At 43.7% G+C, this 27,539-nt stretch overlaps 1 protein-coding gene across 1 annotated transcript in view; it reads right to left on the reverse strand.

Moving 5' to 3' along the window:
- The window catches only part of SPTBN5 (spectrin beta, non-erythrocytic 5), a 1,776,766-nt gene that overhangs the window by 1,695,193 nt on the left and 54,034 nt on the right, over positions 1-27,539 (reverse strand). The window contains exons 5-7 of the mRNA XM_085627084.1: positions 26,221-26,378; positions 18,670-18,898; positions 6,635-7,266 (exon numbers count right to left, since the gene is read on the reverse strand). Coding sequence (XP_085483210.1) covers positions 6,635-7,266; positions 18,670-18,898; positions 26,221-26,378 — 1,019 coding nt within the window. The remainder of the gene's footprint in view (positions 1-6,634; positions 7,267-18,669; positions 18,899-26,220; positions 26,379-27,539) is intronic.

The following is a 27,539-nucleotide window of genomic DNA, read 5'->3' on the forward strand; positions in this document are numbered from 1 at the left end:
GATATTTCCTGACATCGAGAGAGGGAAAAGCACATAAAGGAGCAAGAAAGAGGGTAGGGAACGACAGAAAACCATCTCAGAAGGAGAAAACAGCAACCTGTAAGAGTTCGATAAAGGGGTAAGGAGTATCTGGTAGCGCCTGGGTACACTTAAACATTTTTACAGGGGCCAAAAAGATTGGACCAAGGGCCGCATTGATGACCGTGTGGTGGTGGTCAGGCATGGGTGGTCTGGGAGGGAGATTGTCAATAAGGTGGGTGTAGGGTAAGTGAAGCATATAAATCAAGTGAATTGAATAATGTGAAATCAGAAAACCTTGGATCAATTTTGGCTTCCCCACTTTACCAAACTGTGTGATCCTAGGCAATTGTTTTTTTCACTTTCTCTCCTTTTGTTTGATGAAATAGCCTATATTGTTGTTCAGTTATAATAGGAATCCTGGCCACCCACAGAGTGCACATAACAACTGAACAACTGACTTGCCTCTTGGTTCACTATTGGCATTATTGTCAGTTGGGGGGGGAGAATTAGCATCTGATGTGCTAAGGGGAAAGGTTCTGTTTCTTAATTAAATGAATTAATTTTTTTAATATTTTTTTTTACGAGAATGTCAATTTTGCTGCAAGATGTCTTTAAAAATTAATGTGTTCCAAAAGTTAAGCGGTGCAGGACTCCCTAGTTACTTCCTTTCTTTAGCACCAATTAATCTTTAACTAAATGCTTGCCTGTTTATTTAGCATATTTTTACTGTCAATCAATCAGTGATTGTTTAGCACGACTACTCACCGGTGAGAGTCTCAAGGCACTGGGGCGGGGCGGGTTGCAGGTCCTATGGGCGCTGAGGTTCAGTCGAAGAGTCAGGTCTTAGGGTCCTTCCTGAACTGGATCATCGACGGGGATAGTGGAGGTGGAGAGGCAGGGTGCTCCAGGTTGTGGTGGCAAGGTAGGAGAAGGATCTTCCCCCGGTCTGGGTCTTGCCGATCCGAGGGACAGTGGCAAGGGCCAGTTTGGCAGGTGGAGGTGTATGGTGGGTAGGTGGAATGAGAGGCGGTGGTTCTGGAATGCTGGTCTGGTGTCATGGAGGGCTCTTTAGGCATGTGTGAGGAGCTTGAGCTTGACTCTTTTGTTGACAGGGAGCCAGTGGCGTTCTCACAGGTGTTCGGAGATGCGGCTGCGGCAGGGGATGTTGAGGACCAGTCTGGCTACGGAGTTCTGAACGTTCGGTAGTTTCCTGGGAAGTTTCTGGGTGACGCCTGTGTCAGTGCTGAGTTGAGTTAACAGCAGCCGAGTGCTGGTGTTGACCAGAGGGCCGCATTTTAGGATGAGGAGGGTTGTATGTGGCCCCCAGGCAGTATTTTGAGTATCTGTGTGGCACTGGATTAGAGCAGCATGTGATGGACTGAGGATCGTGCAGCATTGCTAATCGGCGTGCTGACATTTAAGAGCGCTGGCAGCGGAATATCTGAGCACAGTTTTGTGTATTGGGACTCATTCTGTTACAAATTAAGCACTGGTTATTGAGACCAGGTAGTTATAGAAAGGGTGAGCAATAAGTTTCAATCCAATATGGATTGTGACTCACCACCAAGATATGTCAGAAAGGATACTTTAAAACACCTAAGATGCCACAAGCACAGAAGTAATTAATGTGTGTTTAAACTATGAGTCAAAGTTCGAGAATGCCCTTTGAAGAAGTTAGGGAATTGGGTGATGCCTTTATATTAAACAAATTGTATGACGCTGAAGATCAGTTATAGCAAACCTTTCTTAGAAGTCATTGTACCTAATTGTATGTGCCTGTAATAAAGAAAATGTTATATCACTCCTTTTTGATTTGTAGATCTGACTAGAGATAGCTTTAGCAGTCTGCCAAGGCTCATATCAACACAATACATAAGTGAGGTTTGAATGCCTTATTTTGACTTTGTAATCTATCAAATTGCTGAACTCCTGGACTATGGTATACCAGTCAAGTTCAGCATGACCACCCAGTGTGCCCAGTGGTGCAGAAGTAATGGAGACCCAGGGGTCTGTGCACTATTGCCTACTCTTTGATCTCATCTGGGAGAAGCTACAGTGATGGTAGGGCATGTGGGCCCAGCTCTAGATGGAAGAGTAGGGCATGATGGGATTCCGAATACTAAATAGGCTGGACACGCAGATCCCAGCAACTCCTGCTCATCTCTCCCCTTGCTTAAATGGTCTTGCAGATTATGTACAACTAAATATTTTAATTCAATTGCAGCAGGTTAGCAGGTGTCGTATCTCGGTCTGCCTGTGCTGTATGCTCTCCTTTGTAATCACTTTTTTTCCAATTAGGCAGGTGCCATGTACTCTACTGTGTACTTTATTTTACATGCTTTGTTGAGTGTTTAAATTAAAAAGGCATGCTATGCACTTTAGTTTGAGTGCATTGCAAACCAGTCTGTTAAATGAATTACAAGTTCCTGGTGTTTTTGTTAAAATAACATACACTGCTGAGCAATCGATTAAAGGCTTCAATTTCCTGCTGATCTTGTTTCCTGCCGGAATGTCTGGTATTTTGCTTTTGTTTGTAAAATGGCTGCTAACTAATTGTACACTGCTGAGCAATTAAGGACCTCTGTTTCCTGCTTCCCTCGTTTTCTGCCAGAGTGGCTTTTATTGTGCTTTTGTTAGTACAACGATTGCTGACTAATTAAGGACCTCTGTTTCCTAATGGAGACTTTCCTCTGATTAGCACTCTTCACATGCTTGATAGGGTATATATGCCACATTGAAAGTGTGGCTGCTTGCTTGACTTAGTCAATCCGTCTGAAGAGAGAGCTGTGTCTCTCACCAGCACCACCCGTGGGTTCTGAGTTCTGTCACCACCAACAAGAGCTACAAGAGCTACTCGGGGACTACCGACTGGCAGCTGGGGGCTTGCAGTGTTTTTTGGAGTCCCGTCCCTTCCACACGACTTTCTACAACCTTGCACTCTGGGACCTGGCCATTCAGCCGGCACTGCTGTGTCTCCCCCACCTTGAATACGACCATCATTCTCTCACTGATGCTCAGTGCTCCTACTACTTTGGTCCTGTACACGGGCCACAGTTCAGTGCATTAGCGGACACCCTAGTTTTTGGTTTCTCCTTTCTTCAGGGATACCTTTATAGTTTGGATTTAAATGAGGACGTTTTAGCAGAAGAAAAATATAAAAGGATAACTTGTCTGAGTTGTGTGAAGTAACACAACGTAAAAGAACAGTTAATAGAATAGTTTTCATCAGTGAAGAAACTAAAAATAGTAATTCTTGTTTTATATTTTCACAAGAACTCCCACCGAAAAAAACTATGTAAATGAACCTTTTTTTAAAAAGAGCTTTTTTTTGCCTATGTCTAATTTTACTTTATGGAGAATAGAAGGTAAACTCCATGGTGATCTCAGCAAGTGGGTTTAGGGGTTGTGGTGGTAAGCCACAAATAACTGAAGGGGGGCAAGAAAAGCATGCTCAAGCTGATTGTAAAACATTCACGTATGGTTGCCTAAAGTGACTCTGTTCTTTTGTCACAGAGTTTGTCTCCAAGCAGAAGGAGTGTGCCTTACCACTAGAACTTGAAGGGTCCTGCTCAAAAGAATCAACACACACTCATCATTCTTTCCACTGGAGCTGCAGGTACATAAGAACTGTTGCGCTTTCTCTCTTTTCAACCCACTTTCTCCCAGGGTCAGTTGTTGGAGTCAGTCGTCTCTTTCGATACTAAGGATTAACCCCAGGTGGAAGTGGTGGAAGATCTTAGCTTCTGCACAAATACTGGGAATTCCGGTAAGTGGCCATTGGTGTGACTGTAGATCTATACTCATTCTTTACATATCCGAGCCCTTTCTTTTATCTATTGGCTACAATTATGCTGCTGCACTGCCACTTCTGAACATTCACTAAAAGGTAATGTAACAATAACCAATTTATATCAAAATACACACATCTCAGTGGAAACCGCATATTGTAGATCAGAAAAGATAACTGAGTTAAAAGACAGGCAGGTACTTTGCTACAAGTATATAAGTATATATAAATCCTTCTAATAGAGTCTTTGGCCATTTTTATCCACAGGCTGTGAAATTCTTTAACAGGTAAAGCTGAAACTGCAAGGACATGGAAATGTCGTCTCCTGACCTATTGACTGCTGGAAAGAATCTGCAGCAATCCAGTTTCCTGTGAGAGTAAAAGAGGGGGACACAGCATGGATGGCTTTCATTAAACAAACATCGGCAAAGCCAATAGATCAGATTTAATGTAAGCAAATAGCATTTCTGCAAGCCTGTGTTTTCATGGGTTAACATAATAAAGTCAGACTTACTGGTTTTGCAAATTCTGGATAAGGTAATGATGTGTTTGTCTTTATTAAGGTTGTGTCTGAGGCTTTGGTGTTGATTTTTAGTCTTCCTGAACTGTGGGGCTCTGCAGGGCCACAGAATCGTGTCCATGAAGTCTATAAGAGGCCACTATGTTTGGTCTGCGACGCACCAATAAACAAAACACTTATGAACGCCTTCACTGTAATACTGTTTCTGGTGTACCCATGGCAATGGCAAAGAGACAGACTGTTGATTTATAAAGGGGGGTGGGTTGTGCACCATTATGTACCTGAGTTGAAAGGGGATATTACAGAGCCTGCATTGAAAATATCGAGTATTGCTTTAAAATCCCAAAAGTAACACTTCTAAATATAACACTTCTCAATACTTAAAAAAGAAACACTTCCCAAAGTGTTTGTTTCCAAAATATGTTGAAGTAAGGACAGTGTGAAAGGGGGAAGGGTGGAATGAGTTATAAGAATAGGAGTATAGGGTATAGAGATTGAGGTTACATGTACAGGGTTGAGGGTTAGGAGTATATAACTGAGGGTTTCAGGTACAGAGATCAGGTGTTATGGGGTCAAGGGTTAGAAGAAAAGGGTTAGGGGTATATAGGTTAAGGGGTTTAGGGATATAGAGATAAGGGTATAGTGCATAGGGTTAATGGGGCAAGTGTTTTGGATAAGGTTTAAGAGGTATAGTGAGTAAATGTCAAGAGTATGGGGCTAAATTTATAGTGCGATGGGCTTGGGCTATAGGTTTAAGAGTGTTGGCTATAGGTTGTAAGTTTTGGATATATACGTTAGGGGCATACAGGTCAAGGGTGTGATGTTAGGGGTTACAGGTAAAGGGGCAAGGGTGTGGGTGTAGGATTAAGATTTGTGCTATAGCATTAGGTGGTTAGGGCAGGCGCGCAACACCCATTGGACTCAAAGGGCTTCAGCCCCCCCCCCCATCGTGTGTGGCAGCCCGGGATGAGACAGCTTCCCGGCGCACACATACAGCCGCACCCGAGCACTTCACAGGTCTTTAAAAGACCATATGCATGTTAATGAGGCCTCGCTGTTGTTTCACCCCTTCTAAGAGCCCCTGCAGTTCCACTCTGCCTATGGCTTAAAATATTCAGCCCCCCCCCCGAAATGTTTTCTTAGCCCCCCCGAAATTTGGCTCTAGTTGCGCCTCTGGGTTAGGGTATAGGTTTAAGGCTTTGAGATATAGGGCTAAGGTTATATGCTAATGGCTGTAGCTATGAAGAGTAAGGGGCTAAAGGTTAAAGTTTTAAGGCAAGATTTTGAGGTATGTAATTAAGGATTTGGTGTATAGGGTTACACATTTGGGGAATAGGGTTCAAGGTTTGCATTTTATGGTTAAGGTTTATGGGTTTGGGTAAAGGTTTAAGGGGTAGGCCTATATGGTTAAGCAGTAGGGTAAAGAGTATGGTTTAAAGATATAGGGTTATGGGTTTAGGAGATAGGGTTTAAGGGTAAAGAGTTAGGGGTGTATAATATAGGGATGAATTGTAAAAGTAAAGGGTCAAGAATATAGCGTTAAGGATTAAGGGACAGAGTTAATGGTTTGGGATGTAACATTATGGGTGTAGGTGTTAGGTGTTAAGGTACTTTAGGTTAAAGATTGGCAGTACATGGATCAAGCCCATGTGTTTACAAGTTAGAGTTTAAGGGACCAGGTTTCAGGGCCTAGGGTTAAGGGTTTGGGGGATAATTTTAAGGATAGGGAGTATAGGGTTACAGTTTTGGTATACAGAGTTAAAAGTCTGGGCATGGGGATAATGTTAGATCCTATTATCACATTAGCATAGAGTCAGCATTAGAACTGTGTTTTTTATTTAAAGAGTACTGAGGAGAGTTTCAGCCTATTTGTATGAGAATCAAAATGTTGCTTTTGCAGTAGCCCTGCATTAGTCACTTTCAATCCAACACACTTCGAAGTGATTAAATGAGAAATGTTAAAATTAATTTGATGCTATTCTTAAGTAAAAAAATCGCATTACCGAGGTGATCATTAATCCTTTTATGTTTCCAGTATTTTGGGCGTATGCTATATTTTGACTTTCACTTTCCTGAAGAAATATCACGTTTGATAAAATTTTATGTTATTTATGTACCCTTAATGGATTGGATTTTGATTTTGTTTGCAGTCATTTTATCTTTATCTTGTGTGTAACCAGCACCTTGATGTGTGGTGTAGTTTAGCACCTGCTGCATGCTTTAAACGCAAAATAAAAAACATACAGTTTAAGATGCAATATCAATTTCTTTGCCAAACAAGTATAGAGTGCATCATTTCGACTCACATTTGTAGAATTGGGTTCTTGCTGTGGTAATTCTCCTGTGCAATGATGGCTGCCATGTCAGCAAGTGCACGAAACCGCTGCTCCCGAGGCAACATGTCTGCCTCGATGGCCTCCATTTTCTTAGTGGCAGCCTCGGCCTGATCAAAGGTCTCAGGCTGGACGTTTTGCCTCTCGACCACCCTGGTCATGTCCTGCAGGTAGCTTCTGCGGAGCGCTGCCTTTTTATGGAATCTCTCGGCCAGCTGTTCCAACTTCTCCAATCTGACCAGCTCCCGCTGAAGGGCTTTCTCCCGGTTATGCTCGGTCTTCTCCAGAAGGGACCAGAACTTCTCAATGTCACTGAGAGATTTACCTTCCGGGGGTGCATTTGGACGAAGGTTGTTTGCCCGCATCTTGGTCTGGATGTTGAAGAGGTGAGCCTCAATCATGCCTCGTTCCTGGTACTTGGGGGGCTTCTCCACAGTGCGATACGTCTTGAACTTCAGCATGAGCTGCTTCATTCCCTTCAGGGAGTTGGGAAAGCATTGATCGTTCATCTCCAGCACCTTTTGTTTGATCCACTTGAGCAGATCAGAGACCATCTGCTCATACTGGCTCTTCAGAGTCTCTATTTCAACCAGGAGCGACATTATCTGAAAAAAAGTGAAGAGGATACAACATGAGGCAAGAGTTGACAAATATAATGGAACCAAGACCAGGAGATGAAAGATAACAGAGTCGGGGATCATGAGGTCAGTGGCGAGAGGCTACCACTGTTGTAAAACTGTGACTGTACAGCACAGCCCCCTCAATCTGTGAAGCATGATTGATATACTTGCTTAGAATGTATACTACAATAACAGTATGTGCAGCCTGCAGTTTATTCAACATTTCAGCAATAGCTTGACCAGTGCATACGGTGCATCAATATAGCTTGCAAAGAACAGATTGCCTTGTGCCTGCATCATATGGGAGAGAGCCGAGCATTAAAATCCAGTGTAGTTTAACTGAGGAGCAGCTGTATCATGTCAAGACTACATGAGGGATGGTGTAAAAAGTTATTCACTCCCTTGCAACTTTTCAGGAATAGCATGTTAGGTCGAGCATTCGAGACCACTTGTATATACTTTAGTACATACTTATATGTGAATATACTTTGTGGCAACTGCCTCTATTTAACTTTCTTGATAGAAAACGACCAGCAGAGGTCAGTAAAATACCAGAATCACTTTAGCATTCTCTAGATTCCAGTCCATAGAAATTGTCTTTCACAAGCACCCGTAGACAATAATATTTTTTTCAAATCTTGTATTTTCAGTGATATGACCACCGAAGGCCCTGATTTTATGTTAAAAACAGAGCTTTGGACCATTGCATTCCCCGCTGAAAGGCAATATTTCTCTCCATTTTTTCCCATACCTGGCGTGTCACGCAGTTTGCTGCTTATTTTCCCTCCATGTTAAAGAACAGTAGATGTTTCAGCACCCAGGCTAATGTGCTGCATAGCTAAATACATATAAGGTCCCAAAGGCGAGACCGATTGCATTGCAAATGCTTGTCTAATGGTAGTTGTAAAATAGCTGCTGCTTGGCTCGCATAGAAATTAGATTAACTTCATGTCAGTGCCGTTGCCTGGATTTTAACTCGACGCAGATCCCAAAAATTCCTCTGCCCACCCACTGCAGGAAGAATCTGATGAACCTCGTCTTGAAGAACCTCCTCTGGCTAGAAGCAATTGCTTTGATCTCTTAACCAGTATCGATCAAAGTTCTAAGCTAGTCTTGCTTGCCCTCATTTGTATCTCTTTTTTAATGTACAGAACTCTGCTGCTGTGTAGCAGTGGCATCCATTGGCATCCAAAACCAAGATCCATGCTATATTTTCAGGATGGCCACATAAGGTAAATGTGTACACAATGAAACTCATTTAAGCAGTCAGCTGTTATCATGAAAAATCTGGCATGGATCTAGCCCTCTTGGATCTAGGTTGAAGACCAGGCATGGTAGCTAGGTTCACACTGTATACATTTCCATAAATACTTACTTTATCGCCACAACCCCAGATATCAGTTATTTCTCTGTTTTTTCTTAGGCTTAACTCATATGACCTCTTTGGTGGCATAATGTCTGAATTCCATCTGTTAGCTGTTCAAGGTGATACTCGCCCAGTAGCAGCCCACAGTGCAAGGCAGTGTTTTTTTCTTTTCAATCTATGAGAACACCCCCTCTTTTGGCAGATCACTGACTGCTCAGGCCACAGAACGTGCACTTTCATGTTACTACATTTCTGTCATGGCTACTGTGCCCTTGAACTTAGGCGGATGCTTAAAATCCAAGAGCACACCATACCCACGGACTTACTAGCACACTCCAGGCTAGGCGGACTTTATCCGATGTGCAGAGTTATTCACCCTTTCACCCAGATCTTATCTCTTTCTTACCGTCCCATCAAGGCTAAATCAAGACTAGAGCCATGATCTTTGTGTTTAGAAGCCAAGAACACTCTAGATGAGGCCGATGGAGCTTCTAAAATAAATTTTTAAAAACTCAACAGGACACTAGCTCACCTCATTCAGTTTGGAAAGGAGCCCAAATCCAGCTCTCGGAGTGAGCTTAGTGCGTGGTGGAAGCGACCTGAACATCTCAACTGGTGTCTCTGTTATGTTAATTTTGTTATGCTAATTTAGTTGATATCGAGCACGAATCGCCCCTTCAGGGATATCTCGGTGCTGAGGACATTGTAATCCCAGCAAACACGAACGAAGCCTAAAACCATCTCAGCGTCAAGGCTTGAAACTAGACTCTGACCTCAGGCACCAGGATTTGGGTTGAGATGCCCTGATGATAGCAGCGCAGACAGTTATTGTGGGATATCCTGGCTCAAAGACAAGGCTCCTTTTCATATGTGTCCAAAGAGGCAGCTTTTAAGCACCAGTCCTAGTGAGCAGAGTCCACCAGCATCACATGATCATGTGCACACGGAGCCACAAGGGTGGACACTGTGCACCCAGGAGTATTGGGTAGAAACTGTGTGCGTTACATAACAATATACTCACAAGCCTGGACACCTAAAGTAACGAGGTTCCGTGCCATGCTTGCTTGTGTGCAAACAAATGTATATTAATTTGATCCAAACGCCCCTGAAGTCATACGTTTCGCCCCAATTCGATAGCCATCTCCCATGAACCAGAGATCTGGCTTGGAGTAAGCCTACGAGCCTTCCCTCAGATGCACTGGTGGATGAGCACGAGTGATAGACGCGGAGATTCTGACACCACTTTTCATAGACCAGGCTCACTTACACCCCATGCACGCTATTAGGGACCCCTAAACGCTAACAGTGTATGCATGTAGGGACTTCAGAAAGCGTAAACCCAGCTATGAGGCAACAAGTGCTTTAAATGGGAGTGAGGGTACAAGATAAGGTTCATTGGGGCGTAGAGAGCTGGCGGAAACATAGGGGGCAGGATCCTTTTGGGTCAGGTGGGATGAGATGTTTTAAGAGAGGAGCTTCCCATTCCTTGTGTACTAACCACGAATGATGAGCTCTGGTCTCTCAAATCCTGAAGACCAGCACCTCAAGAGACCTTCTCATGGTCTCTTGGATCCAGTATGAGAGGTAGGTGCAGCTTCAGCATACGTGCCCCCTGTGGACCAAGCTCACTTACACTGTATGACTATAGACCCCTCTCAGTGACACTTTTACACACTCACAGTGGCATTGATTACAAGGTACAAGTGATGGGTCTCAACCACCCGAGGTCAGACCCTTAGGAATCCCCCTGAGGGAGTTTTAGGAGACAACATGAGCTCAACGCCACTACTCCTTCCTAGGCCAGGCTCACTTACCTCACATGGACACTTCCTAAAGAAACTGAGCTCTAAGAATGAGCTGGGCTTTAAGTAGGCCAGGTCCTGACGGCGATCAGCACTGGCAGTTTTTAAAAGCAGGTGCCGAGACAGGTCCCTTTCGGGCTCTCCATTTTTGTCCTCACGCTCAGTGTGAAAAAAGCGTAACTTTGCAGCATTACCACTGCTCAAAGCCTTTGATGTAACTTCAAAAAGACTCGTTTTAGTTCATTCACAGTCTCATCATTTCAGAACTGAAGCATTTCCAATATTATAAACAACATGGTTGTTGTCTATTTATTTTATACAACTAACAACCATTGACAAAGCCAATAGTCCTGGCTTGTTGTAGGTATAATGTTACTTGTTGTACCATATATCTGGATGCAATTACAGAAACAGCAAAATACTAGTTGGGCGGCACACTATGTACAGGTTATTAGCTTATGTGTTTTAAAACCACGCCCTTAGTTACATCGGCTACTCCCCTTTGAGCGGACCCCCCCTTTTTTTCATCCCACTTAAAGCCCTGAGTGATGGGTCCTGGTCTCAACTTCCAGACAGCAGCACCTCTAGTCCCTGTCCTGGCCACTTGGAATTCAGTATGAGTGATATGCACAGAACTTCAGTCCACCCCAACACCTACTTGTCAAACTGAAGAGCATGAGTGACGGGTCCTGGTTTCAGCCCGCCAAGCGCCCCACAGACCAGGCTTACGTCATGTACCTCACATTCACGACATGGACTCCCCCCCACCTCCCCCTCTACCTCCCATCTCAGAGGCACTGGCTAGAAAGCATGAGTTATGGATGCTGGTTTCACCTCCCCAGTCTCAACTACCAGGTGTAGCAGCCATTCAGAGCCTCTCGAGGGATATTCTCTCCCACCCCAGCCCACACCCACAGACACACCTGCCAGGCTCTTTTAAGCAAACTCCTGGACGCTGTGAGGCCTTTCTGGGGACGCACGCGGGAAGTTCCCCAGGAAGGAAAGGTATCTGAGAAACACCCACCTCCAGCGCCGGCGCCGCCTCCCCTGCCGGCGGCAGCCCTGCTTTATGAATGGTCTGCCATCGCACCCAGCTGTTGCTGAAAGATCCTAACAGGTGCATGGTCCCCCGAGAGGCGCGGGGACCGCGCGTCGCTCAATAATGGCTCTGATTAGATTGTCTCTGCCTCTGCCCTGGCCATCAGGGTTATGTCTGCCTCCGGAGGAGCCGCGGCTGCAGCTCTGAAGCAGCCCCTTCTTCCGGGGCCAATCCTATTAATGTCTCGGAGCAGCAGCAGCCCGTCCAAGGAGTTAAACCATTAGAGGATTAGCAGGCCGGACAATAACAAAGAACACATTGGGAGTAATTGAGGGACAGAGGGAGATGAGAGAGAGAGACATGGAGAAGAAAGAGGGCAGAAGAGAGGGGAAAAGACGAGAAAGAGAGGAGAGAGGAGAAAAAAGAAGGAAACAGGAAGAAAGGGGAAAAGAGATAAAAAAGGAGAGAAGAAGCAGAAAACGAGAGGCAGACAGAAAGAAACATCTATATTGAAAAGATGCAGAGAGAGGCAGGCACAAAGAAACATGTATATTTATTTATACATCACAAATACGCTATTTTTAGACAGCGACATGAGATTACTGGATATGCTTTAACGATTAAGTTATTAAAAGGTTCACAATTTCATAATAAGTTGATTAATACAGATTTTATCATATGCCACCCCACATTTTTATCAACATTTCAAAACGTTTCCATAGGAAATGTCTTTTTTGTTTTGCTAATAACCATGGCACAATTTGACAAATCTTCACTAAACATTCCACAAAAGTGCTCTTTTTTGCCTAGTTTGTGCAGAAAAGATTTTGAGGTGAAATGTCAAGCAGCAAACGAGAAAAAGAGGGGGTCCCAAAAGGCAAAATCCCCATACATTTCGCATAGAAATTTTTTAACATGGCTACCTCAAAGAGGTTTGATTTGTTCTGCATTCCGTCCATCAATTGTATGTCTTTTGCTTGCTCACCCTAAGTGCGCTGGGTATGCCCAGACGTGGGTCCCGGGCTCACTATGCCACTGAAATCAAGCTATCCTGGCTGAAGAGGGTTGAAACCCCGAAACTGGTGCTAAGATGCTTGTTTCCGGTCCAGGGAGGACCTGGCTTGGCAGTTAGGGCTGGACTGTTCCCATGAGGCACAGGGTCAAGACTGATTTGCATATGGCCAGGTCTAAACTGGGGTGGCATGGTGAGCAAAAGAATGATGGATTTAACCCAGATCTCTTGACTGGGGGTGAATAGTTTGATTTGTTCTGCATTCTGTCCATAAATTGTGTGTCTTTTGCATGCTCGCCCTAAGTGCGCTGGGTATGCCCAGACGTGGGTCCTGGGCTCACTGTGCCACTGGAATCAAGCTATCCTGGCTGAAGAGGGGTGAAACCCCGAAACCGGTCATGGGATGCTTGTTTCTAGTCCAGGGAGGACGTGGCTTGGCAGTTTGAGCTGGACTGTTCCCATGAGGCATGGGGTCAAGACTGATTTGCAAATGGCCAGGTCTAAACTGGGGTGGCATGGTGAGCAAAAGAATGATGGATTTAACCCAGATCTCTTGACTGGGGGTGAATAGTTTGATTTGTTCTGCATTCTGTCCATAAATTGTGTGTCTTTTGCTACCTCAAAGACTGCAATGTGGAAGGAACCTAGATCTGGGTGCAGAAAGTGTGCTTTTTAGGTCTCGCCTGACCAGCGCTTTAGCGCTGCTCTGGCGAGACTTATAGTAAGCGCGTTTTGGAAGTGCAAACAGTGGCTTTGCAGGCCTCCAACTACAGTGCATGTGACCCGTCCGGGCGCGCGCACCATTTGGAGTCCTGCAACCACTTGTTTGCTTTCACTTTAGCCGTGATTCATCGCACCATTTGGCAGCCTGCGTGCCCGCCCCCACTCCCCCTCCCACTCCGTCAGCTTCAGTGCGCGCTTGTTTTCTTTCTTCCTCTTTAACTTTGCATCTTCTTTCCCCGTTCTCTTTTTGTATCTTACTCCATCCTCTTTCCGTTATATTCCACTTTCTCTATTTCTTTCCTTTCTCCGTCTCACGCTTTCTCTTCATTTTGACCCCTATATTTCTTTCTTCGCTGGTATTCGTTGTTTTTCTCTTTGGTTGTATTTCACTTTCTCCATTTTACTCTTTCTTCGCTCTCTGTCTCACACTCTTTCCTTTTTCTTTGAGCTCTATATTTGTCTTACTTCCCTTGTTCTTTTTCTCCCATTCTTTTTGCATGCCTCGCTCGTTTTTTTCTCTCTTTTCACCTCCCCTTTCTACCTTGCTTTGTTTCTCTCTCTGCCCTTCTCTGTTTAACCCATCCAGGCCCCCGTTGCCTCCATCTAAGCCTCTCTCTTCCTATTTTTTAAGTTGTGCGTCGTTGCAGTATCTGACTTCTCCCACACTCGGATACATCGCCAGGTAGGAGGCAGCACGCGCCTCCCGAGGACGTCTCGTGACCATCTCTTTGTTCCATGATATAGTTGAAATTGATATGCCTACAACAGGCTTCCTGGAAATAGCATATATTTCCAAATCTTCCTGAAATAAGACGGCATCCGCCTAGGCGCTGCATTGAACTGCATTAAAATTACAGTTCTGTAGCGCTTGGCACCCCTGACGAGAGGCGGCAGCGCTATATGTTGTGTTAAGTAAATGAAGCACGTGCCGTGCTGATCAGTGTTGATCAAGGTGGGATAATGGCATTTTAATGGCAGCTGGTGTGTGACAAGTGTATGACCGGTCTCAGTTTGTTACAAACACCGATGTCGTGGTCCAGGTATATCCACACAGTGCGCACAGCCCGGCTGCCCGGGGGAGGGGTGAGGAGGGGGTGTGCTGAGCACGGCTCTGCAGCTGAGTTCTCCGTCTCACATTATCAGGTACAACATTAAACTAGGGGAAACCGTACATTAGTGCAGCCTACCAGCTGTCCTTAATCACGTGCGCCCCCTGCGTGCAACAATTCACTGTCCCCCCCCCCCCCCCCCCCGCCCCACTGCCCTCGCGAAAAATATTTCGGAGTAAAAACCTAGCACAGTGGTCAGATTTCTATCCTTGTGATATAGATTTGCCCACGTTTAATGCACACACGAGTGAACTTTTCTTACTGACTCCTGTGGGTACGTGTAGTTTCTTCCTTCTTATGTAATCACCTCACGTGCAATATTGTATATATCTTGTTTCACATATGTTATTGGGGTATCTGTCTATTAGGAAACAACTGATTCATAAAATGATAATTTATTTTTCACTGAAATATTTTAAGTGTATTAATGAGAAGAACTAATTAACAGATATAAAAACACTCTGTGTAAGATCTAGGCAAACGCAGGCGCAGAACAAAACTCTCAGCAACACCCAGGCTTCAGACAAGTCCATACCTTTTTTTGGAGAAAACCACTCCATCCCTAAAGGTTGCACTTTCTTCCTCAGTTCCATATCTGTTCTTTTCCCCTGTCTCTGTTCCTCTGTTTCATTTCGCCTGTCCCTCCTGAAGGCTTTGAGTTAATCTTACAGAGTGCATAAAGTGCTGGGCAAACATTCAGCATAACTTAACTAAACACACACACACGCAATCACTCTCTCTTTTCGCTCCCTCCCTCCATCTTCCCTCTCTCTCTCTCGCCCTAACTCTCTCTCTCTTCTTCTTCTTGTTCTCTCTTTCTCCCTGCCTCTTCCCCCTCTCTCTCCCTCTTCCCACCTCTCTCCCGCCTCTCTCCCTCCCCCCCTCTCCCACTCCCCCTCCCACTGCACGCCTCACACTGCTGCATGCCGCACACTGCTGCACACCGCACGCTGCTGCACGCCGCACACTGCTACACACCACACACTGCTGCATGCCACACACTGCTGCACGCCACACACTGCTGCATGCCGCTGCACGCCACACACTGCTGCACGCCACACACTGCTGCACGCCACACACTGCTGCACGCCGCACACTGCTGCACGCCGCACACTGCTGCACGCTGCAAACTGCTACACGAAACACTGCTGCACGCCACACACTGCTGCATGCCACACACTGCTGCACGCCACACACTGCTGCACGCCGCACAATGCTACACGAAACACTGTTGCACGCCACACACTGCTGCACGGCACACACTGCTGCATGCTGCACACTGCTGCATGCCACACACTGCTGCACACTGCTGAATTACTCACTGCTGCATGCTGCACAACACTGCTGCACGCAGCACACTGCTGCAGCCGCACACTGCTGCACGCTGCACACTGCTGCACGCCGCTGCATGTCACACAGTGCTGCATGCCTCACACTGCTACACGAAACACTGCTGCACGCCACACACTGCTGCACGCAGCACACTGCTGCACGCCGCACACTGCTGCATGCCGCACACTGCTACACGAAACACTGCTGCACGCCACGCACTGTTGCACGCCACACACTGCTGCACGCCACACACTGCTGCACGCCGCACAATGCTACACGATACACTGCTGCACGCCACACACTGCTGCACTGCACACACTGCTGCATGCCGCACACTGCTGCACGCCACACACTGCTGCACGCCACACACTGCTGCACACTGCTGCATTACTCACTGCTGCATGCTGCACGACACTGCTGCACGCAGCACACTGCTGCACGCCGCACACTGCTGCATGCCACACACTGCTGCACGCCGCTGCACGCCACACAGTGCTGCATGCCTCACACTGCTTCACGAAACACTGCTGCACGCCACACACTGCTGCATGCCACACACTGCTGCACGCCACACACTGCTGCACGCCACACACTTCTGCACACCGCACACTGCTGCATGCCGCACACTGCTGCATGCCTCACACTGCTGCACGCCTCACACTGCTGCACGCCACACACTGCTGCACGCCGCACACTGCTGCACACCGCACACTGCTGCACGCCGCACACTGCTTTTATGCAAGTTTATGCTACTGACATTATAAATGACAATGCCTTTTATTTGTTTTAAAACCAAAACATAAATAAAAGGCATTGTAATTTTACAATGCCAATAGCTCAAACTCTTATAAATGCGAGACCTATTGCATTGCAAATGCTTGTTGTTATTTGGTGCAAATCTGTTCTGTAGTTTTTGAGATATTAAGCTACAAAAATATTTGTATATCTGGATGGTTAGATCGAGGGACTCTTGACCCAATTTTTGAAATATGGAGCGTTCTGATTGGCCTAGGGCGCTTTTATACCTTGGGCCATCTGTCTCCAGTAGGAGTCAGACTCCTGTGTGACTGAGCTCTCTGATTGGCTGCCAGCAACATGAAGAAAACTGTTGCTGGCAGTCAGCATCTGCATACCTCCTCTCTCTCTGAGCACAAGCCTTCTTGTCAGGGTGTCTGCAGCCTGAAAGAAATGTAAATAAGCACAACTGGTTAACCTGCAAATGTAAAGGTTGCTTGGAAGGCAGTATTGGCTTTAATTGATGAAGTCACTTGAAGCTTCTAGATGGCAGAAATGTATTTTTTTGAGGGGTATTGTAAGGAAGCTACCAGGTACGCTGTGAAATGTGTGCTTTTAAAAGACACTTATAAACCGAAATCTTTACTGATAACACAGAGGTATTCATTTTGATAGACATTGTAAGAGAGGTACTAGCTTAGCTGTGAAGTGTGTGCTTTTAAAAGACAGTGATAAAAAAACATTTGCACCGCATACAGTCTGGGTATTACTAAAACCCATATTTCGGAAGCACTTTTTTAATCTTAAACCTTTTTGCGTATTTTGTAACACCCTATCCTATACTGTGTTGTGTAATGCAGTTTTAAAATAATGACTTACATCTTCACAGTGCTTTCTGTCACAGGCTGGAACCTTGTAACACTAGACATAGACACGTCAGCATTCTCAACTACACCAACCAGGATTCAATTCTGTGGCTCTACCGTGCAGTGCATTAACTATTAGAGGGTTCGTAATGCACAATAGTATATTTCCCACTAATTGCCATAACTTGCATTTAATTTTCATTTAAGCTCTGCGCTATTTTATATGCAGTTGCCTGAAGGTGAAAGACTGAAGAAAGTTTCAGAATATTTAGTTTTTTGAGCCACGCCTTTGACCACGCCCGCGCTCACTCATCCCACCCCCATTGCACGCAGCATCACAGTTCCTATACTTTGTTTAATGCACTTCGACCAATGTTTGATTACTGTATAGAAGAAGAGCTAGAGTATTATATTGAGTGGTGCATTTTATGGTGTTTCATACCTCTGATAAGGCCATGAAGGTTCATCCGTTCCTGGGCTTCCATTCGGAGGTGTGTGATTGGAAGGGTATTGGGTGCTATAATGTCATATGTGGTAGATGTTTGTTATGGTGTGCGAGGTTCAAACAGATGCTTGAAAAATTGTGTGCCGTACATCACACAGCATACATAGGGTCAGATTTACAATAACTGGCGCATCCCTGCATATCAGCAGGGATGCGCCAGTTATTTTGCGTCACGGCAGACACCTCTTGCGCCACCATGGATGCATCGCATTTACAATGCGGCGCACCAGGTGACGCATTGCTGGAGTCGCGTCGAAAGCGCAACGCAGCTCCAGCAAGGCTCGGGGAGCCCCTATGCCTAACATGCTGCATCAATCCTTATGCCTGCTTATCACTTTGCATGAATCAAAATCTGCTTCTTGTGATTACATTGAGGGGAAAAGAAAATGCTTTCAAACCTAGGAGGAGGTTGTCAATACTTTTTTTCCAGGCAGATATTGAGTTCCAAGGTTTGGGGAACGCTAAATGGGGGATTGGGTATAGTTAAGGGGCATCATGAGGAAAGGAGGACGGGAAATGAAGGAAAACACAAGCAAAAAAAGAGAAGGGAAGGGAAGGTAAAGGAAGGTAAGGAAGAGAAAGGAAAGGAAAGAAAAGGAAAGGAAAGGAAAGGAAAGGAAAGGAAAGGAAAGGAAAGGAAAGGAAAGGAAAGGAAAAAGGAAAGGAAAGGAAAGGGAAGGAAAGGAAAGGAAAGGGAAGGGAAGGGAAGGGAAGGGAAGGGAAGGGAAGTTGACAGAACGTAGGGAAGAAAGATATAGTGAGTATAGAAAGAATAAGTGCAAGGAAAAGAAAGAGGGAAAGGAAGAAAGGAAGATGGAGGGAAAGCAGGGGAAAGAAAGGAAGAAAGAGGGGGAAAGGAAAAAGGTAGAAAAAAAGCATGAAAGCAGCATCCCACTCACATTAGAGATCCTCTTCTGGACAGTTTGTCCCTGCCTCATTTTGGAGAAGTAATGGTAATAGAGGGATACATAGGTCATGATGGACTTCTCGTCTGGCTGCGGAACTACCACATCCTCTGCATCCAGCAGCTTGGAGATGCCCAGCTTCTGCTCTGCCACGCCGAAGGCGTTGTTCAGGTTGTAGATGGGCCGGTTCTCCTTTAGGGAGCCGTAGTTGATGAGATCTGGCCTATGGTAAAACAGGGCGGAAATTAATGAAAAGGGGAACCACAACTGAATGACCTCATGTTTTCTTGTTTCTGAAGGAGAAAGATATGATAAGAGAAATCAGCAGTTAAGAATCAACAGATTTGTTTACACAAGCATATGCATTGGTATTGCTTTGCCAAAGCTGAACAAGCAACACAATTGGCTTTGCCAAAGCCCAATCAGCTACGCTAAAAGCATAGAAAATAAATGTATATAATTTAAAGATGGGCTTCACATTGTGTGATACAATGCGCCTTGTATCACATAATGTGGCTTCACAGAAAGTGGAAGCCCTCTTGAAAGTACAGAAAACAGAGTTTTCTACACTTTCTAGATGGCCACCATGTTGCACGATGCAACTTGACGATGCAACACATGCCACATGAAGCAATACAGCAGCCATCTTGAAAGTATAGAAAACATTATTTGACGGTCGCTGTACTGCGTGATGTGGTCGTGACAACACAATGAACTTTGTGTCATGCAGCATACTTCAACAAAAAGATGCCTAATGACCCCTTTACTACCGGCTTTTGTTATGGGTGAAGCTGGAATCTGACCAACCCCTCTCCCCCTGCACCCTTCTGATTGGAAGGGCAATGTGCAGACATGGCTGAAAGTGTCCTGTGTCTGAAAATAACACCGGGACGAGTTCAGCACATTGGGAGAGTTAGGAAATGAACGTGGCACACCACTGAAGGCAGCCAGCTTTACAGCAGGGTAGACAGCTTCTGCCCTCTGAAAAGAGTGGGTAAACGGCGTCTACCCTCATCTACCCTCAACTCAAGCCCTGGTCATAGCTGATAGTGGCATTTAAATTGTTATTTGTATATGTATGATGTAAAGTGCTCTGACACCCTACATTGTGATGAGTAGTGCCACTACTCATCCCAATGCAGGGTGTCAGAGCGCTTTACATCACACGTACATATTATACATTGACAATGAATCATATGTGTGTACATCAATATAAAGGATGTGTTACATAAGACTGTGAGGGTTACAAGGTGTGGGAGCCACATATACTTCATATCTCGCTGTGCTATATGAGAAGGATTACAATTTAAGAACTGCAAGTAACAAAAGGATCTCTGTCTACTCATTTACATAAAATGAAAATCTGTCATTAGCGTGTTACATAATGTGCATTGCAGGAGACATATTAAACCTCTATGCTACTTTGATTCAAAACTAGGACTAGGCCAAAACAGATCTCTTCAGCAAATACGTTATCCTCTAGAGTTATTTTACCATTGTATAATTCCCTGGCACACAAAGATCTCTGCAGCAAGTGCCTCAACCCCATAAGATATTTTAAAATACAGATAAAAGATTTACTACAACATTTCTCCTTGTTGCCAATTTCTGTGTGGCAATCGGGGTTGCGTCAGTATTTTGGCACAACCCCAACCCCGATCCAAAATCTAATTTATTAAATATTGTAATGTGCTCAAATGTACTCATGATAGACCTACTAAACATATGTGAGGTCTTAAGATCTGATGTCACTTCCTGTGAGATCATGGGTTGAGATGCCACTTCCTATGATGCAACAGGTGATGTCACGTGCGGTGATGTCACGTGCTGTGATGTCTCATGCAGTTATGCCACTCACGCTGATGCCACACCCATTCTGCCAAACTCAGTGAGTCCCCCCAGTTCTTTTTTTTTAGGACTTGAGCACTGACTACGACAATAGTGCAAGAGAATGGCTACGGGGCAGGAAAATATTCAGAAAGCAACAGAGTGAGTGGGAATCTAGAGCAACAGGAAAAAAGAAAAAGTACAAGTGGGAAATTGGAGTACTGAAAAGTGAGAAAAAAAGGTATAAAGGTTGGAAGAGGACACTAGCTATGCGCTCCCAACAAGTGCTAAAAGACAAATGATTTGTAACACTGTACAGAGAAAAAATTGTCCTCAAACATTAGCTGTGCGCGGATACAACACATCCAATTAAAAAGCATGGTAAGAGGGGAACGTCATAAATCCAAAGCAAAATACTGAACTACATAGGAAAGACGTCCAATGAAAGAGCATAAAGTTCATGGGGATGTATGGAATACAATGCTGCCTGAAATAGACAGCAAAAGCTGTCTGTAGATAGACCACAAAATGGAAACACATACTTAACAGCAATTTGCAATAGTTTCTCTTTCCAGGATTATAGCTGCAGAATCAATGGGTGTTCTGTGCTATTACCAAATGGACCCACATATTTTTTTTATTTCAAGTTATCAGTCACCATCTCCTGGTGCACCTAGGCTTTTTAAGTACTGGAGATATGAATATGTTTTTGAGCTTAAAGAGACTGTTCCAGCAAAAGAGTGAAGAATTGAAGCATGCATCAGTTGCAACATTACAGAAACTGTGCTTGGCCACCCATGGGTTATAGATGGTCGCGGTATGAGGGGAGGTACTGACTGACTCTGCACAACCACCAAACTGATCAATCGCTGTGATTTGGTTATGGCTTGTAAGATGCACATCAGACTTTCATAAATTGAGATAGAACTGCGATGTTGGATATTCAATCAAGCAGAATTTGTAAAGCACAACACTGACACCCCTAGGGGTATCTGGGTGCCTTGTCTCTGTCGAAGAGCCAGGTCTTAAGTCTCTTTCTGAAGTCTGCCAGTGAGGGGGCTATATGTAGGGTGACCAGATTTTCAGAATGAAAAACTGGGATGCCGTAGGCATAGAAATAGGACTATGTTTTGGTTGGGCCCGGATCACAATCACAAAAAGACTACATTACAAATATTTAAGGTCAATATATACAACACACACACAAATACATACTTATACATATACACACATTAATACACAGTCCTTCCACCAATGCATAATGAGACCAAGGTGCAGGCTGCTAATGAGTACGGCTTGGGGTGATGGTACAATGATTCGCTCCTCATTAAATCCTGTGGTGCTGCCGGAGAAAGGGGAGGCAACACAGAAGGTGGCTTTTTAAACAGCTTAGCTTGTGTTCATGTGTTAAGAAAGGGGCGGCTGAAACGTGAGTGTGAACCACACTGTGATAATGTGCGCACTCACCGACCCTCTCAAAACCCAGGACATTTCTTTGTTGTTGACAAAAAGTGACGGGACGCCGTGACAGTCCACGAAAAACGGTAACTGTCCGGGCAAATCTGTGACGTCTGGTCACCCTAGCTGTACGGAGTTGGAGGGGAAGGTCGTTCCAGGTCATGACAGCATTGCAGGAGAAAGAGCGGCCACCACTGTGGCTGCAACGGATGCTGGGGTGTGTGCAAGGGCGAGTGAAGAAGAGCGCAGGTGTCTAGAGGGTTGGTGAAAGACGAGTCAATGATTGATCTAGGCAGGTCCTAAGATGTGAAGGGCTTTGTAGGCATATGTTAGAATCTTGAACTGGCATCTCTTCTCGATGGGGAGCGATGAAGGTTCATTTGGGAAGGTCCAGGATGAGTCTGGCTGAAGCGTTCTGTATGGTCTGAAGTCTTCTGAGAAGCTGAGGGGAGATGCCGGCGCAGAGGGCATTGCCGTAGAGAAGGCAGCTACATGCCAGGGATTGGCTGCAGGCTTCGTGCACCCCACACAGTACATCACTCATGACATCTTCAATGATATAATTAAGCTTTTCTTTTTCCAGTTTCTATTTATGGTAAATTCTGGTGGGGTTTTTTCAGTATTTTCAAGTGATTTCAATACCTGTTTTTCCTGTGTTTTTGTTACTTTTTGCTTTTATTATTGCTTGCTTTCTGCACTAATAGTGTATGGTATATAGACAGTGTACGTACAGTGTATATGAGGTCCAAATACATTTTTACAAATCAAACTTACTGTAGTACACCATACAATACCTCTTCAGTTAGTCTTTGGTCATGCACGCTCGCTCACTCATTCCTTCCCACGCCAATGCTGATGCACCTGAAGATTGTGATTCTCTGGGACAGGTTCTGCAACAAACGCTTTGAACTGGGCGCATATGCCCTCCGAGTTATTGAAGCGCACTTTTGAAAGTCTGGATAAAAATCCCCTTAACAAAGGGATCTAGAAATTGTGCCGAGTACCACAGTGAGGCTTCATTGACTTCAAATGTAATGGTTGATGAAGGGACATTTCTATGCATCATTACGAGCCATTTCTCATACATTGTAAAATAAAATGTCCTGAATTGCCCCTCAACATTTCTTTGCTTACCAAGTGGCAAGCAATCAAACATGGAACATGTTGCATTGTCAAAGTCACTAAAAGTGTCACTCTCAAGTAGATGTTTCACATCTACACCAATTAGGTTGGACGCTTGGTAGACAAGAGTATTTTTAGACTCTAGTTTTTTTTATTATGTCCTCTACAGCAGTCATGTTTTCCTGTAAAAATCTATAAATGCAGTAGAGTGTACTTTTTTCACATCACTATCAATAGGTGACCGAAGAGCCTCATATTTCTTGCCTTTGGCATCATCACTTAGCAAAGATTCTGTAAACGGTTGCCACGTGGATAATTTAGCATTCATGGCTTCTAGGACTAAGAACCACCAGCTAAAGGACACTGTTGGGACGACTCCTTCTTTGATGCTACGCAAAGCACAAAATATTTGTGTTTTAGTTCCCACGCATAGCAAAACAGTGCACAGAATGGACTAAAAAGTCAATAGCATTCTTCATTAACTCTGAAGAATGTAAAGATGCTTTCAGGATACCATCGCGCAAGTGGCAAGGATCTCTTACAGGGAAGCAATTCAGTTCAGGTATCGATTTTGACAGGTCATCACACACCTTTTTCACATATGTAGCTGCATCACTGCAAATCGAAACAATATCACTGCAATCTTTGTTGAACTTGGTAGGAAACCTTTTGCAGCAGCATTTCAAGTGACACTACGCTCCATGTTTTCCAAAAGTCTGGTGTCATGTTTTCACAACTATCCCAGATGCTTGGTGACAGCACTTGTTTTACATATACCTGTCACTACACCTTGCATTGAATGTTTAAAGCCTGTTGTGTTTGGCAATTCACCTACTATCAATACAGACTCGCTAAAAAAGGGGGCTGGTGTATCAAGCCCATTCTCTGTGTGTAAATGTGATGGTACATATTGGGAAAGATTCTTATGAAACCAGCCATTATACCAGTGAAAGAATCAAACATAGTCAAAATATCAAATATGATTTTGTTATTTCCTGATTCTCTACATTTTATAAAATAATTAAACAAGACCTAAACCATGCTTCTAAACCCCTCATCTTTAGTCCAAAGACCATAAAGCTGAAAAAAGCAAAAGGAAGGAGAAGCAATATTTTAGTGACATCCCTAAACAACAATACTCAAGCAGAATAGTGTTAGCCCAGTCTTTTTTGCTGCTACCTTGTATAGCAAAATTACATTGTTTTGGCCCTTTCAGGAAGAAATAAAAATGACTTTTTCACTCTCCTTTTTCTTTCTATGAATGGCATTTAGTTTGTGGTTGTGCAGGTGTTTTTTCAGTGTTTATATGTTTACACTGGTGAGGGTTATTTCCCTTTTGGTGGGGTTTTATCAGTTATTATAGGTTTAAACCTAAAACCGGATAGCCTAGATATAATTGATAATATCACAGCAACATTTGCTGAAAACTTATTGATGAGAAAACTGTGCATGCTGGGGGCGCAAAATAGATAGATAGATAGATAGATAGATAGATAGATAGATAGATAGATGATAGATAGATAGATAGATAGATAGATAGATAGATAGATAGATAGATAGATAGATAGATAGATAGATAGATAGATAGATAGATAGATAGATAGATAGATAGATAGATAGATAGATAGATAGATAGATAGATAGATAGATAGATAGATAGATAGATAGATAGATAGATAGATAGATAGATAGATAGATAGATAGATAGATAGATAGATATGTAAAACCACTTGCAGTCTCTGTTTGGACCCAGCAATGTGCAAATTCACATGACTTTGCTGAGATGTTACAATTTAACTGGTGTCATTTTAAGCAAGACACACCTACTGCCTTTGTCAATGGGTTAGAACACCAAAATGAAAAAAGTGGCCCTATTGGCTTTATGAAGGAGTCAGCATATGTGCTGCCCAAAAAAGTATGTTTTTTCTGTCTATGATGATGTCATTTGCATTTTAAAACATGCAACTAAGATGGGGCCTATGTTTTGTGATCAGGGCTGCACTGCAGCCGAAATGCGTCAAATTTCTAGCAGGAGTCCACTTAAATAAAAGTTGCACAAACAACAACCTGGATTGTTGGTATTCTTTGAAGATGGTTTCGCAAGGAGCTGGGCAGAATTTTGGCGGAGAGTGCTGACTCTGCATTCAACTGACATTCCCTTCGTTTTGGTGCTCACGTCCCGGGTGCAGATCTTCAGCGGTGGTGAGCCGCTACACATTTATCCACAGGGGCAGATAAATCAATATCCAGCCAAGAACAACTGTACTCATGGGAGAATTGTAGCAATGTGCAAGCCTCCAAGTACTGACAAGACGCGTTTCGGCACAACGCCTTTTTCAATGTCAGTTTGTGTCTTTTCACGAAGCCATTTTTAAATCAAAGAGTGCACATGTGTCCCATATTTGCATTAAGAAAATAAAGATTGTTTTCTTTAAGCAAATATGGGATACATACATGTTTTATACAATGAATTCTCATGAGATGGTTTTCATATCCCTATATTTGACCGTTTCCCCCACTGTTAGTGTTACTACTAGTATATCCTTTAACTTAGGAGATACACGGAATTCCCATGTTCATGTTTCTTAAATGTTACAAGATGGCAGCAGCTGTTACCTAAGAATGAAAACCATTTTATGGCCAGCTTTACTTTCAATGAATTCACGCTATGCACTTTCTGATTTTAAAATGGCTTTGTGAAAAGACACAAACTGACATTGAAAAAGACGTTCTGCGAAACGCGTCCATCAGTTCTTGAAGGCTTGCACATTAAAGCAATTTGTTGCAATTCTCCCGCGAGGGCACTAATTCTTGGCTGGATATTCATTTGTCTGCCCCTGTGGATAAATATATACATATATATTAAATATATATGTATTTGCATAGATATATATCCAAAGAAACTCAAACGTTTGTTTGTGCATGACTGCATGCTACGGTTTGAAACTTAATTGGATCAAAATCACTTGGTGCTATTTTTGTAATTATTAGTATTATTATTATGAGTTTATAAAGCGCATGGCTACCCTTGGGCTTCCCAGCGCTAAGCTGAAAGTTATCTAGCAACTGTATTTCTAGGAGATTTAGTCCACTGGGCAACATAAACCTGTTAGCATAAAGGTTTCTCCCTTTGTTTACCTGTGAGCATGTATGATGGCATTGAAGGCTAGACCATCCCGCCAGCTGCGTGAGAAGTCCTGCACATTGACATTGGAGTAGCCAGCAGTCTTGCGTTGACACCATATGAGCAATGCTTCCTTGGCAGACACGGCGGCAGCACTAGGCCCAAACTCATCCTAGAGGCAGGGAAGAGGGTCATGCGAAAGAAAGGAGAGAGTATTAGAAATATGATCAACTCAAAAGCCAACTGTGAAGATTGTAACCCTGGTGATGTCAGATTGCACCCGGGTACATTCAAGACACTGGAGGTTCAGCACGCAATCCCAAACTAGAAATTATTTTCCAGTGGCATATGGACCACATTCTATTCCTAGGTTTAAGAACAGGCAGACCCCATAAAGTGCTGAAACAGTATGATATCATTTACAAAGACTAGGAACAGAAGTTTAAAATCTGTCTCTAATAAAAGTTATAAATAAAAAAGAATCTGACTCTGAAATCCACCCAAATACTGTGAAACAAAATGTAACCTTCTGAAAAGTGTTGGAACTCTAAACCCATGCATATTCACAAATTCATAGAGTAGCAAAAATACTGGGTTAGCTAATCAAAAGGTACGGCTTTATTTGTTTATTTAGCAAAGTCACTGTATTTGTTTTACATTCACTTTCATATTCTTAACATTATCAACAAACATTATCCTCTTGGTACCCACAACATTGAACATTGAACATTGAAATTATATATTGACTTGCATTTCAGATGGTTCAAAATCTTCTGTGCTAAACCACTCCAATGCTTTGATTTAGCTGTAGTGAAATCCTATCTCTGGTAAGAGGACATAGTAAATTTTCCATACAAATCAACAGCTTGTTTGATTAGCCCAAAACCAAATTATTGCAATAAAAATGCATTTTTGAGTGATACTAAGGCGTGTACGCTGAGAAAAGACCTTCCACCACATTCTTGGTTGGGTGACATATATCAGTGCATTACATCCATTAACAACCACTTAAGAGCTTTAATTGAGCCTGTTTTAGAGATGATCTTATCAATCCTTGAACAAATTATAAAGTGCTGCTTTCCCATGAACTACTCTCACATTTCTCAACTATAATCCATGTACAATATGACTGCTTATTCATGACGATACCATCACAATGAATACATTAGGAAAATGCAATAAACATTAAAAATTCGAATTTTCCCCCACTATGATTTAACCATTGAAGAGTTACAGTTAAGATTTAAAGTTTAGGGACAGGCTTAGAATAAGGGTTGTTCTTTGATGTAGGGCAAGAGTTAAGTTTAGGGTTTTAACTAGGATTAGGGTTATG

This window comes from Triturus cristatus, chromosome 9 (genome assembly GCF_964204655.1).
Source record: "Triturus cristatus chromosome 9, aTriCri1.1, whole genome shotgun sequence".
Taxonomy (NCBI): domain Eukaryota; kingdom Metazoa; phylum Chordata; class Amphibia; order Caudata; family Salamandridae; genus Triturus; species Triturus cristatus.